This window comes from Apostichopus japonicus, chromosome 19, assembly GCF_037975245.1.
Source record: "Apostichopus japonicus isolate 1M-3 chromosome 19, ASM3797524v1, whole genome shotgun sequence".
Classification (NCBI taxonomy): Eukaryota; Metazoa; Echinodermata; class Holothuroidea; order Aspidochirotida; family Stichopodidae; genus Apostichopus; species Apostichopus japonicus.
The window spans coordinates 27,408,187-27,422,834 of record NC_092579.1 but is presented as its reverse complement, the minus strand read 5'-3'; the positions used below and the strand labels follow the sequence as shown (position 1 = coordinate 27,422,834).

Genomic DNA, 14,648 nt, shown 5'->3' with positions numbered 1-14,648 from the left:
TTTTGACAACATTTCCAACTGTCATTTACACATACTATATGGAAAGTATTGATGACCCCTTTAAAGTAAACACACCAAATATGACTTATTTCTAATCTTGTTTTAGTACCTAGATAAAGTATCAATTATGGAACAATCAGATTATTTGATTCCTTTTACATGTTTTAAATGTGTAGTTTTGGATTGAGTCATCGGAAGGATAAAGTTATCCCTAGATGAAGAAACAGGATTACAGGAATGTCATCTGTTGAATACTGATCAGTTCCTACTTGTTTACTGAAGAGGTTATTAGAAATACAGGAAGGATGATTGGTTGTTCAGGAAGTCAATGAGTGTCTCGCTATTAGTTAACCTGTACAGGGTACATTCTTTTTTTTCTTTCGGAGGTGATTGGGATGCTACCGTATTTCGTTCTGAATTCTCAGAAAATCTTCTCAGGAAAAGTTATATGGGGAACCTTTTTTTTATAATTAGTTTCCTTGCTATTGGTTTTGCTCGTGGAGAACTTTAATTGGATTGTGTTTAGCAATAATAGAAAGTGATTGTACATAGTACTACAGTAGTGACTTCCTTTGCGCTTGTGTCATTGCATAATTTGTAAGGTAAGACTGTTATGATCATCCCACAATTTCCAAAAGTTTGGGAAATTGTTGCCTTGTATTTGTTCCTGTTTGACTCCATAATGTCAGCAAATCTCTTCTGAAATAGGTTGCTGAACATGTGTGTAAATACTGGCAATTGGTATTCGTACAGATAATTCTGGGTGGAATTCCCCTTTCAGAAGGGAGCTGAAAACCAGGTCAGGTCTCTCTGAGGTTATTTTTTATAGCAATCAGTTTTCATTCTTGGTTTTTGTTTTTTATCTCTCTGTTTCTGTTTAGGGTAGTGTGTGAGGATTATTTCTTCATTGGAATTCCAACCGGGGAATCAAGATGGAAAATTTTATCAAACTAAAATGCGAGGGCTGTCAAGCCCAATATACAGAGAGGAGTATACGCCTAATGAGAACTTTGAATGTGTCAGCAAGGAACATACTCTCCCCCTTCAGAAACAGTTCTCCCTTATGGGCCTTGGTCTTTTTGCTTTGTGTGATGCAGAGCTTTGCAGGTAAGTAAATTTTAATGAAGCTATGAATTTTAATGAAAATTATGCTGCCATTTTGCACAACGCAAGTGCTGGCAAGATCTCACTAGAAATACAAGGGTTTCAAATTGGTGTTCTTTGGTAGATGTCACTCAAACAAATTGCAAAGACCTCTTTGTTCAGTGTAGGTTTTCACGAAAGAATGTAGTCATGTTAACTTCCAAAATCGTATTGTCAAATTGCATAGCTAATGATAAATTTGTTCATTTGAAAGATTTCAGTGTTTGCTGGCGATGAGATACGCACGCAACTCTGTGGATTGCCCTCCTGTTTTCATTGTAGAGTAAAACATTGATAGAAGTGCTTTTGGTGCCATTTGCACCCCAAGCCAGTATAATGCAATCGGATTTGTCTGGAACTGCTCAGAAAATCAGAGATGCTTTCAAAATGCTTGGGAACTCAAGAGTTGATGAACTCGATGGTGGGGTGACATCGAGCAGTCCGTTCCCAAAAAGTTGGACGACCCACCCGAAGTACGGCATCTCTCGTTGAATGGAGGTTACAGTATGTCTGCTTTAGGTTTGGTTCTTTTCAACAATTGAGTTTTTGCCAAAATTGATCTTTTCATCAAATTATTTAAATATGTACAAGCAAATAAATAAACTGAACATCTTGTTGAAGTACTTTTTGCCAATAATCATTAAAGGGACAGTGATCATAATAACTGTTAGTTATGCTAACATGGCCACAAGCATAAAATACTTGCAACACACTTTTCAGCAAATTTCTTTTGAGCTTTGAAGTACTCCAAATTGGAATATTTCACGGTTTGCATTGTTATCCGTAGAGTTTTTTGAGGGCAATTGATTTTGATGGTGTTGGTAACATGATGACATACATTTTGCAACAAGTTCAACGGCATCAATGTTCATTCCCCTTACTCTCAGTCTCTGTAATTTTTTTATAATCCACCCCCCCCAAAAAAAGAAGCAATGAAAAAGAAGAAATATGCAGGTAGGATGATCCAATAGATAGACGATTATAGCGAAAAAGAGTATGACTTTGAACACGACTTGAACGATCATGAATTCTGTTAACCTTAGTCTGTGAAAATTCTAATATGCTGTCTGAAATACAGTATATCAGTTTTTAGGTGAGTAAAACCGTCAAGAAAAGACCTAGACAAGTATGGATGACCTCTTATAGAACTTTCCTCCTCTAAGTAACAAATATCTGACATGATTCATGAAACCGATGGTTTTACCTTGATATGATATGCAAATTTTCACAATTGACGTGACTTGCAGTCATAAAACTATCAATTAACATCCCTGTTCAATGTCTATTGATGGTGATTTTCTTTAAGCATTTTCTTTGTTTTTTGTTTTTTGTTTCAATATATTCAGTTGTTAAAGTTAAATATAATGAAGGTGAAGTCCTTGGAACTTTCTGGAGAATCATTCTAATTACAATCAACCTTGAAAATATAGGGCGTGCTTTATCATAATCATCAAATGATGCCTACATATATAATGTGTGAAGATATGATCAAAGTAATGAAAAAGAAGGTCAGTATAAGAAAAAACGATGTATCCAGAATTGAACTAAAACTGAAATAAAAAAACAAATGGAAAACCAGTATCATTTCACTAAAATTAAATTACTTGAAAGTAGGGTAATGGATTTGTAACAAAGGTATCTATTTTGACAAAAGTATCGAGTCATATGCCTCAGCAAAGATGGAGACATTTCCTTGTTGTAAAATTTACATTTTTTTTGGTCTGTTTGGTGACCAGTAACGTCCAAATTTTGATTACTCAGCAAGTCATCATCTGGTCAAATTTGATCCATTTCGTAATGTAACAGATATAACTTTTTGTACCGCACATTTAGTTCTCAGTTTTCTTGGGTGAAATGGATACTGAATGCTAAGCATGTATTTTCATGGGGGGGGGGGGTGGGGGAGGGGGAATGCAGGGTGGGGGTATGAAGTTTAATTGTTGATAGCTGTGTGGCTATTCAATCTTGAAGCACTGAACTACAGCAACCAGTTATAATTTTGGCCTCCATGTAAACTCAAAACTATGGAAGCCCTTTATTATTCAGACTGACAGTCTATCAGTCAAATATATAGATCATGCATTTAATTGAGTAAAATGTCTTTTTGGGGGAGTTTGTGCAGTTAGATCTGTATCCATCATCCATTAAATGTCATATATATGTGGGTCATCCATATGAGCCATCTAAATTTAGACAGTGGAGTAAAATGTAGTCGTGTCTATTAAAAAACAGGGTTAAAAGCAAAGAGTGAAGTTTAGTATCATTCATGTAGTCAGTAATGCATGTTGCAAAACAGTCACCTGGGTATCATGTCTGCATGGTATGTACATACACTAAGTCCCCATGGAGCCCTCTGTCACCGGCCTCCAGCAGGGTTTGCAGTGCTTACTGCCTCTACTATGCCCACAGCAGGAGCTAGTCATTGAAGGAGGTGAACCAAGAGGCTAGTGCTGAATGCATGCTGTCAAATGTCCTCTCTGAAGAAATTGTTGTGGGTTTTGTGGAGAACCCCCTTTTCCCTTAAGGTGAAAATATTCAAACTCTAGAAAAACATGGAAAAAAAAAAAAGAGAAGGGCTGTAGATATTGGGAGGGTAACGACCCTGATTATATGTTGTCACATTGATCTTGGTTTGGTTTAGAAAAGGAGCCAAAGAACTCTTATCGGTGGTAAATTCTGAGGTGCAGAGATAATGGTCTGATTATTGTCTTATGATAGGGAAGCTTTGTAGTCTAGGAACAGGTGTGGGTCGGGAGGTGGTGTTATGGTGGGCGACCAGACGATAAGCAACACATAATTGACACACTGAACAGTTCCTAGTTTGTTGCAAAATGATGTCTTATTTTCTGGCTATTTGAAAGTAGGAGCCCTACTGCAGAACAAACATTGGATTTGAGGTTTTCATAAACATGTGGCAAAACTGTCCATTAACAATGGGGAATTTCATAAAATGATAATAAAAGAAAACATTTTGTTTGTGTGAAGACATGTAGTAATGATGGGATGGTTGGGGTTAACGTCTTGGGTTAAAGCTGGAGACGAAGGTTCAGGCATGTAGGTAGGTGCGTCATTAGGGTTTGAATCATAATTACATGAAATAATGTGAAAACTTGAACTGCCACGTGATCTCCATTTTATTGAAAGAAAAATGTCCAAATGTCCATACTGACATTACAATATTCACTTTATATAGGTGCTCACAGTGTTACTTCCAAGTTTGCTAGAAATAACCACAAATAAAAAGGAAAAAATATAGAAAGAAGAAAAGATTACAAAAAAGAAAGAAAGTTGTTCACTCATATTTGAACTTCCAACAGACATTTAACGTCCATCCTCAAATCATTGTTCTTTCTCTGATGCTGTACTCAATGTTATTTATTTTACTTATTTTCAATCTTCTGAGGTAATTTAGAAAAGTACACCCCCCTACAGCAAAGTTCTTTGGACTTTGGAAACTTTCAGCAGTTTCTAGCCTGTTAAAAGTAGGAGCTATACATACTGACTTCTGTTAATGCTGTGTTGTACTAATAACCATTAGTCATTCTACAGTATATACATGTGTTATGTACATGGTTTGTTTATAGACAATTCTGCCTAGACCTGCCCTTGTTTGCATTGCTATCCATGCTAACAGCCATTTATTTGCATGTCCTACACATATTATTATACCGGGGAATCGAACCACCAATTTATTTATTCACTGTTACATACCGACTATGTTAGCCATACAGTGTCAATATTAACTGTTTTGAGGGTTCCTAGCTCTTGCCTAACTGTACCATTATCTTAATAATACATTTTTAATAAGAAAAGAATGATTCACTTATGAAATGTGTATTACTTTGTATTCCTTGGGGTGTGAACTGTGACCACCAGGATAACACCTCCTGAGCTTGGATTGCTGTAGAATGTGACACCTGTTTTCCCCCCTCTGCCTACTCAACCGATGTGCAAGTTGCAAACCATTGAAAACTTCTGATGAAAGATTTCGGAAGCTTTTAAACGAAATTTTTTAAGAAAACAAACGTGGCTCTGCTTATTGAGCCACAGATGGCTTTGAGTATGCGTGATGTGTATACTTTAGCAGTTCAAAATCTGTCCTTATACCTGATTGTTGGATTTGGCTAAAACTCAATTGAGGTGTTGCCATGGTGTTTTAGCTATTGTAGGTAGGATATATATTGTAAGGTTGTAACAATGTGTGACACAGCAGTACAGTCTCTCAGTGTGCACAATAGGCTAGACTTTTTATCCAGGGATAAATTACATTTGTATACAAAGTAAACAACTGCTGTTGTATGGGTTTAGTGTCTGTGATATACAGTATAGTACATGCAAGATATCTACTGTAGGCTCTCCCTTGATATGACACCTTTCTATTGATAGAAGAAGAGCAAATATTTTGGAGAACTTTGGAAGTTGCCTCTTGTGTGTGTATATAGTATGGGTTATGATAGATAAACTGGCTTAATGACTAACAAGAGAGTATACATTTCAATGTTATTTTACGTGAAGGATCTAACTTTGAATATATTCAAGGTTGCAAAGTTCACTAGAGTGTCAGGAGCCTGTTCATTGCTGGTGGAATGGTTTGAAAATATGATGATTCATGTATGTACATGGATGAAAAGAAAAAAAAAGAAGAAAAAAAAAAAAAACAACCTTAAATGAGAGTAATGCAATTCATACATCCATATCTACAGTAGGTTCAGTACTTTATATACGGTGTGCAGGGAAAGGGGGTCATCTGCGACAAAAACTGTCAGGGCAAAGGGGTTTATTTTTTACTGGAGGGGGGGGAGGGGGTTCCGTGGAAGATTGGGGACAGTAAACACTTAACAGTTTTGTCAACATTTTTACTGACTTTTATATGCTATCAGGCAAAGAAAATAACAAATTCCCCATACAAGGTGCCTGTTGGGCTGAATTCATTGATTTCATTGTCCCAAGGGGTCTGTAGGTGCAAAAGGTTGAGAGGCTTGAGAACCTAATCCATATATATGCTATAATGTAAATATTATATGATATCATACTTGAAATTGATTGTCTGAAATTATGTCAATTCTTAAGACATCTGATTTCATTTCATAAATAATAAGCATTTTTGTGTTATTTTCTTGATCAATATTAATCTCGAAATTGGTTTCACTTGTATTAAGTTAAATTGTTTTGGCATTCAACTTCTCTCCATCTGACATTGGTTTAAGTTAAAATGCTACTACCCTGGAGTCTTTTTGGTACTCCAGTCAAGCATCCATTCGATGACAAGTTCACTTTAGCAACCGTTTAGCATGCCTGTAGATGCCCTATCTTGAATTTTGAAACTTTTGCAGGTACTGACTACATTTACTAGCTTGTGCAGTTAAAAGTTATATGTGCATTATACTGCCGGGTAAATGACTATTTTATATGGATGGCTCATATATGCTATGTATTTGACACCCTTTCCAGTATTTTTCAAATGAACAAAGTGTGCGTAGAATTTATACTGGCATAAATGTTATTCTAGACCTTTATAAGATTGGACTGCATGTCGGCTATGTGTTGTAATTAACTGTTCAGCTGCCGTATGGCTTTCTTATTACAAAGTGATACGTTCATTGCAGTATATTGTTACATGTTTTCTAAGAATTACCTGTAAATTGACTTAGAAAGTACTAACTAGATGGACATGAAATAATTGCCTAAAAAATATGGCTATTCTGTTACGCCCTATGTTTGTACATGTAGATATAAAACACTCAGCACTTCGCTAAGTCTCTGGGCTATTAACACCGCACATGCAGTTGGTGCGTGACGACGACTGAAATAATTTGTTAAAAATAGGTGGTATTTACAACACTGCACCGTCTACATATCTATGTGTGTGCGTGTATTGTACATCATGCTTGAAGGCAGCTATTGAATATAGTCAACAATTGAAAACATTCAACATTGTTTTCCTAGTAAACCAATCCTTTGTTCTATATCTTTGTGGTAGTCGGTTTCTAGAGACAGTCACCGTTTGAATTGATTTTGAATTGATGACTGGTTGTTTAGTGTATGTTAGCTTTAGTATAGATATGAACCCACATAGCAGATACACTGCACACATTTTGACCTCTTAGTACAGTAGTTGATATAATGCTGGAAATTCAAAATTGTCCCATACATAAATACATACATACTGTACATACAATAGTTTACTTTAATATGATCACATGTATAGTCTACTCTGTACATGTCCACTATAAGCCAAAACTATTCTCAGCTCTCTAGGAAATGGAAAGAATTTATTTCAGAACTTTGAACAGGAAATGTCAATTCTGATAGTTTGCTTATTTGTTTTTTTTAAAATAAATTTCTGTGAGATCAGTTTGATCGTGATATTTATTGACAAGTGGAATTTGTCAAATCTGCTTGTTTTAGTTTATTTTGATTGACTTTATTTGTTGGCTAATATAATTTACATACTAACATCCCATGACATGTCTACTGTAGCTCATTGAATTGGCCTTCTTACTCGCGATTAATGTTAGTATTAAAAAGTGTCGTAGCGACAACATTTTGAACGTTAGGTCTCAAGAAGTTTAAACCTTCATTTGGTGGAAAGTATCTGGGCGGTCGTTTTGGTCTGATCAATTGCAATGCATCTTGTTGACATGTATTCCGTTAGTAAGTTTGGTGAAGTTTGCTGACCACACCCAGAGAGCTATTTAGGTTCTGGGTGGTACATACCATCTTCAACAAAACTTGTGGGATTTTTATAATGAAAATTACATTTAAGAATGATTGGATTGTAATTCATCTGTAATATTTTTCTGCATCTCTCTTTGATTCCTCTCCTAATTTTCTCCCCCCCCCCCCCTCCCTTCTTCAGTAATTTTCCTTCTCTCCAATGGGGAAAAAAGATAAAAAAAACAAACAATGTAAACACAATGGATGGAAGTTTATAGACTACATGATCTGAAATAAACCTATTCCAATTTGTGGTCTTAGTTTAATCATCCATTAGATATCAACTCTTGAAAGTGGAGACTTGTGATGATGGACAGGATGAACTCTTTCTGCCTCTTCTAATCACTTAACCTGGTTTTGTAAAGACCGGCTGAAGTGTCCATGGATGTCGAAAGAGATTGGGGACAAATCAGAATAAAAAATCAAGGGTTTACAACTTAACAGCGATATGAGGGGTTGTGATATGTCTGCGTATAAATTTGGTGACCGGTTAATTATTTTGCTTTTAAACTAAATATAAGAGGAAACCTGATGGTAGTTATTATTGGTTCCTTGGGCGAGTGGGGTTTTGGGGGGGGAGGGGGCAGGGAGATTGGAGTGCTTATTTATAGGAGGTAGGTGCATTAAGGGGGGGAAGTAGGAGAGAGGGAAAGTAGGGCAGAGGGAAAAGTAGGGGAGAGGGAAAGTTGAGGAGGGAAAGGAGGGGAGAGGGATGGAAGAGGGGGAAGGAAGTATGGAAGAGGGATATGAGAGGGGGGAGGGAGGGGAAGTAGGGGAGAGGGATGGGAGAGGGGAGGGAAAGTAGGGGAAAGGGATGGGAGAAAGAAAGAGGGAATGGAGGGGAGAGGGATGGGAGAGGCAAGGGAAAGTACTGGATTGGGATGGGAGAGGGGAGGGGAGGGAAAATAGGGGAGAGGGGAGGGAAAATAAGGGAGAGGGATGGGAGAAGGAGAGAGGGGAAGTGGGGGAGAGGGATAGAAGAGGCAAGGGGGAGTGGGATGAGAGAGGGTTGGGAGAGGGGTGGGAGAGGGGTGGGAAAGTAGGGGAGAGGGAAAGGAAAGAAAAATGGAAGGAATTGATTGGATATGTCTGTTGGCAGACCTGCAAGACTAAACATGTATGGTGATAGATTGTACACTCATTTGTGTAAATATTAGCATAATTAAAATGCAAATATCATGCCTTTGAATTCCCATGGTATTACAAATTTCATCCTCACTGAAAGTACGTTTTGCACTTTGTACCCAGACAATTGTTTGCTGTTATCAACAGTAACCTTTGTCAACGTACACTGAACGTAACTCAAATTGTAATAGTAATGCAAGAAACTTATGTAAGGTTTGGTAAATATGAACGTGTTCACCTGTCCGATTTACAATTACTTGGTGGGTGAACTCAAAGCATCAATCTACCAGCATTTCTGACGAGAGAGCTTTTCTATGAGGGCTGACCTATGATAGTGATACACAGTGAAAGCTTCTTCATAGCACAAATTAAACTGGATGTCGGGTTGCATTGTACTATCAGTTTAGTTTACTCATGACAGATTTACATGTATGTAGATTCATAGATAGAGTGCATGGATGGAGGTGAAGACATGTAAGTCTCAGTCCTACAAGTACTATTTATAACCTCATAAAAGTGACTCACCTGTCGACACACAACTATTGCATTCTCACTCTACAGTGTCTACATTGAGCCATCTGGTATTTATGAGATCGTATGGTTAGTTCTGACCCCTTGATTCAGTGATTCTCCGAGCCCAGTAGACCACCTCTCTTCTCATAAAACATTGCTTACAGATTAATTTGTTCAAACTAGAGTAATACCGGTGTGGAGACAGGTAAGTTGGGGGATACGTTAGCAATCCAACCTTAGATGTACATACAGTATATGAATCAAAATTAAATCACAAGTTACTAGAAATTTGAGGGAAAAGACCAACTGCTTTAATTAATAGTCTTCCATTACAAACGTTATACTGTAGACATCTACGTATGTAACATGCATGCAGTCCATTGCACAACACAATTCTACAAAAAGTATTTTAATAATCCGGGCTGCCGGCCCATTATAGTAGTTTGTTAAATAAGGATTTTGACTGCATGAATGGACATAATTACACCTGTTCAACTAATAAGATTGGGCCAATAAACATATAGTACTGTTTCAATTAGAAAAATATTGGTCCATTCTGGTCCACTGCACTGCAATTGACAAAATATTGACATGCTCTGTATCCTCTACTGCATATGGTGCTTTCTATGTTAAGCTCAGTGTCATATACATTTCAGCTTCAGCTATGGTAGAAAGTCTAAGCTTCCCCCCAGGTAAAATCAACAAGTTTAGCTTTGGTAATTTGTCTGTCCTGATCTGTCTGCCTATACAGCGGTATTATTGGGGTGACAGTTCAGAAGCAATTCACCCAGAAAAACACACTTGCCCCCTAGGGTTGCAGTTTTGTTAGTCCATAACATCCAGCTAGTAGCCCCGAAGGGATTTAAACTCTGTAGAAACTTTTCTTGTTTTTGCCCATATTTTCTTCTGTCAGGTGTTCAGCACACTTGTATCCATGCCCTGTGTCAGTTGCCATGACCTTCTGCTTTAGGGTTTAGGCATAAAAATGAAAGGTGACTGTTTTTTAAGACTTTTTAGGTATGTTCATGCCAATGTGCCATATGTACAGACAGTACAGTTACAGTAGCAAACAAACTTTAGTTGTGTATAATCCTGTTGAATTTATGTGAGAGAGGCCCTTTCATTACATTGTGCCATTAAGAGCTGTCATTAAGGCTGCAGTTTTCATCGCATATTAAACTTTTTGTCACACGATTGAATGGTTTCCTTTTTTCTATGCAATCAGAAAGATACAGAGCTACTGTATGTGATTATAATCATTTGGCATTTCCAAGTTTTGAACAGTTGAATCAGATGTAACAGCAGTACTCGTTTCGTATTTGTCCTTTGAAACCTTTTACAGCAGCCTTTTGAGTTGACATTGATAGATCTTTTCAATGTTATAGTATTCTTAATATCCCATCATAAGGTTGTTTCGTAGCTTGACTAAATCAATCTTCATTTCAACTAATGAACTAAAGCTCGAAAATGTTGTAGTTTAGTTTACTGAGCTTGCAAGATTTGCATGTGGCGATCATACTTATGTCAAAACTGTCTTGCCAACGAAGTGGCAATAATCGAATCAAATAGATTAATTGCGCGCTCGTTAATCTCCATTTATGGACAAAATGTTGGCAGAATGTCTTTAATTTGAAACCGTCTCAACCTTATATTTAGTAATATTTGGTAGATTTGTTAAAAAATTTTACTTCCAATAAATGTTTGCTTTTAACCTGATAAAGCCGATGCTATAGATTTACCTCGTTCCTAGCTTACCTGTCTCCCCACAACCTTAGCACTCTCACTCTACCGTGCCTAGAACAATTATTTTGGTTGTACGAAAGGTACTGTGTCCAAAGGAAAGCTGCAGCAGTTGTAAACTCTGGCTCAGCTGGGATGAATCCATATCAAACAATATGGATTATCTTTGCAGACCAGCAGTGCCAATTGTATGAAACTGTGGAACACACACACAACTCTACACAGCCTGGCTGCATGTTGCTGGAGCCACCCCACCCCCCCCCCCCCCTCAGAATCCTCCTTTTGCGATTCTACCCGAAAGTAATAGATCATAAATGTGTTCATGGGCCATTAATAATATTTCACCTGAAATGGTCTGTTATATGATACCAACAGATTGTCACAAAATGTACTTCACTTTCTCACCCTTCACAACTACCGCACTCTTGCTTTTCAGTGTCTATAGCCAACAGGTAACCTCTGCTATATATACTTAATGAATGGTAGATTCGTATATAGGAAGATGGGTGAATGGTGGTTGACCCAGAGGAGGGTCAATGGGGGTGCAGCACTAGAAATGGTTCCAGTTAATAGACATGGTAGATGTGGTGGCATGGGGAGGGGGGGGGCGGGCGTAGTAGAGTTGAGGCAGAAGTATCGTCTGCTTGTAAATATCCAAACCAGGGAGTTTTGGTGTAACCTTTGGACACTACCCTCCCATTGATGACCGTTCAACCTACCTCCCTTGCATTCTACCGTACCACCTGAAGTATCGTACTAAAGTCAGCTCTTCAAAAAGAGGGAATTCTCTTGGTTTCAGGCAGGAAAAATAAAAGTTTGAAAGTGGTATGGACAAGTATAATGATAATTGTGTGATCTGGTTGCAAAGTGTTTGATGGCTGTTTGTAAACTAATCATATAGGAGTAGGACTACTTGTTATTCTGAAAAAATGTATCTCTTTGGCATATAAGTTTCTCTAATTGTAATTATAAATTGAATGGCAATGAACTGTAATGATTTAATAATTAATGACATGACACAAAACCCAACAGGATTTTTATTATGATGGTATGTTTCTCTGCGCTTCAGTGGATATTCCAGATATCAGGAAATACTAGATATAGTTCCATTATTAATCTAAGGACACATCCTGTTAGTAGTATTATGGCTCGGCTACACATTGAAACCTACAGTGATAGAACTGTCACATACTGCAGTTAAATGTTAGTTAATTAATCTTTGTGAAACGAACAAGAATAAAATAAAGGGACCGTATGTGCAACACAGTTAGTTTCTAGGTTAAGTACTTTCACTTTCCATGTGACGTAGACGATGCAATTGCAGCCCAAGACTGAAATGTGAACGGATACGGCATTTAATTAATCATGTTATCTATTTCCTGGTAATAAGTTGGGGCATTGTTTTTGTCATGTTTCCTCTTTGTTTTGTTTTTAGTAGCCTCTTAGAGTGCTGGTCACGTTACATCCTGACATCACGTTCCAGCGTGTCTGATCTTGCAATCATTCTTTAACTGGCTCCGTTGTTGTACTACTGTCATTACAAAAAATGTGAACCAATGAAATCTTCAATAACATGAATAATTTCTGTAGGCAATGATGATGTCAAGACAATTCAAAGGTTTCATTGGTTGTTTAGATAATAGATTGGAAGGTTGATCAACCAATAGGAGTCTGTGATCAATTGAATGTTTTGTTGTTTGTTGAATTTGTTGTTTCTTGAGCTGAGATTAAGAGAGAATTTTTTGGGTTAATATATATATTTACTTGTTGGGATTTTATCCAATTGATAGTACCGTACTGCTTTACCACAACCTGCAATCTTCTTTTGTACAAGGATCTATAGGTGAGATGTAAATCTGGAAGATACCATTATCTTGTCTGAGCTCTGCAATTCCTATTCAGTTTTGACCTTTGAGGTCAAATCTCTTGTTTCCCAAAAATAGTGGCTGACTAAAATGATTCTTTGCCTTCCAAAATATTTTTTTTTATGTCCTTGAAATCAAATAACTTGACACTCTTTCAAGTGCATGTTCATTTTTGTGTACATTTTACCCTGGAGAGTAATAACATTAATGTACACATCATAATGTAGATCTAGCTTTCAGCCATTTCAAGTTTATGTTTTTTGAAGTGACAAGTTTATTTCAAAGTTCAGGTGACTTTGCTGGCGATAGTTTCTCCAGATATGGACGTGGCGTGGGATATTTCACCTTATCTGTGTCTCGCCTTTCGCAGACGGTGGTACCCTGTGCATTGTTGCAATCATTTTTAGAAACAAACTTGCCAAAGACAAAAATAGAACTTTGGTCTTTTACAGGGTGTTTCAATTTAGTGTTAAAATTTTGAATCGCAGTTTTGAAATGCTCTGAATTCTTTTGTGTACAAAAAAACTGCTTTATGTCTTAAATCCTTCTATATTATAAGCAACTTGGTCAATGTTGCATAACATTTTGGATGCCATGCCAGATATATTATTGCCTGTTTTGTGAACTTTTTCATGTGGATGTGAAATAGTGAATATATACTATAAGTTGGTAAATTAACTGTGATGATCATTTGAAGTTTGAATGAGGTACACTTCATATCCAGTAATATGCTTGAAACTCAAAATTAAACTACGCTCCTCTCTTCATTGTCCGTCTTCACTCCATTCTCTCGAAAAAACTCTCCCTCTCTCTCTTAAGTTTACCGTGAAGTTTAACCCAGATCTTATTTTTTCCTCTGCTGGTTTGTCAATGGTTTTGTCCTCGTTAAGTCGACTATAATCTAACGGTGGTAACGCTGGTTGGAGAGCGCGTCATCAATTATTTTAAAAATCGAAAGTAACTTTGGAGTAATTGTTTCATCGGTCGGAAAACATGTACAATGTAGACAGGGCTAAAAATCAATACCATTCGTAGAGCATTTGTACCAAGGAACAAGTTCTGCTCAGGTACTCTGTTAATTTGAATTACAGTGCAGTTGAACATCTTAATATCAGTCTAAATGCCATATGATCTTGTAAAATCCTGACAAATAATAACAAGTAAGACCAGACTCTTTGGTTGGTAGAATGAGAAGGATGGCAGTAATCCAGAGTGGGCTGGACACCAAAGGGAGGTCAGTTCCTCGAGGCTTACCCAGTTTATGAGGAGACAGGTAAGCTGGTCCCAAAACGTCATGTTCAACATTACTTTTTGAGAAGGTTTCAAATCCAATCACGACAATCGTAAAATACGATTAAAAACTTGATGGCAAATTTTGCTGATGAAAATGCCTATCGTTCTTCCTGAATGGTAGATTTGGAAGGAGGAGTAAGTGGGCGGTGCCCAGGGAGTGAGGGCGCAGTGCTAAAACATTCCAATGTGTAATTAGGTAGAGGGAGAGTGTAGATGTGGAGTGGGGAGACTGGTAAGTTTCGTCGCTCGTAA

General features: G+C 37.3%; 1 protein-coding gene across 6 annotated transcripts in view; it reads left to right on the top strand.

Annotated features, from left to right (window-relative positions):
* Nucleotides 1–14,648, top strand: part of LOC139959431 (protein sidekick-1-like) — a 170,445-nt gene that overhangs the window by 1,988 nt on the left and 153,809 nt on the right. For all 6 annotated transcript variants that reach the window (XM_071957039.1, XM_071957043.1, XM_071957041.1 and 3 more), the window contains exon 2: nucleotides 882–1,107. In XM_071957039.1, coding sequence (XP_071813140.1) covers nucleotides 933–1,107 — 175 coding nt within the window. In that variant the 5' untranslated portion in view covers nucleotides 882–932. The remainder of the gene's footprint in view (nucleotides 1–881; nucleotides 1,108–14,648) is intronic.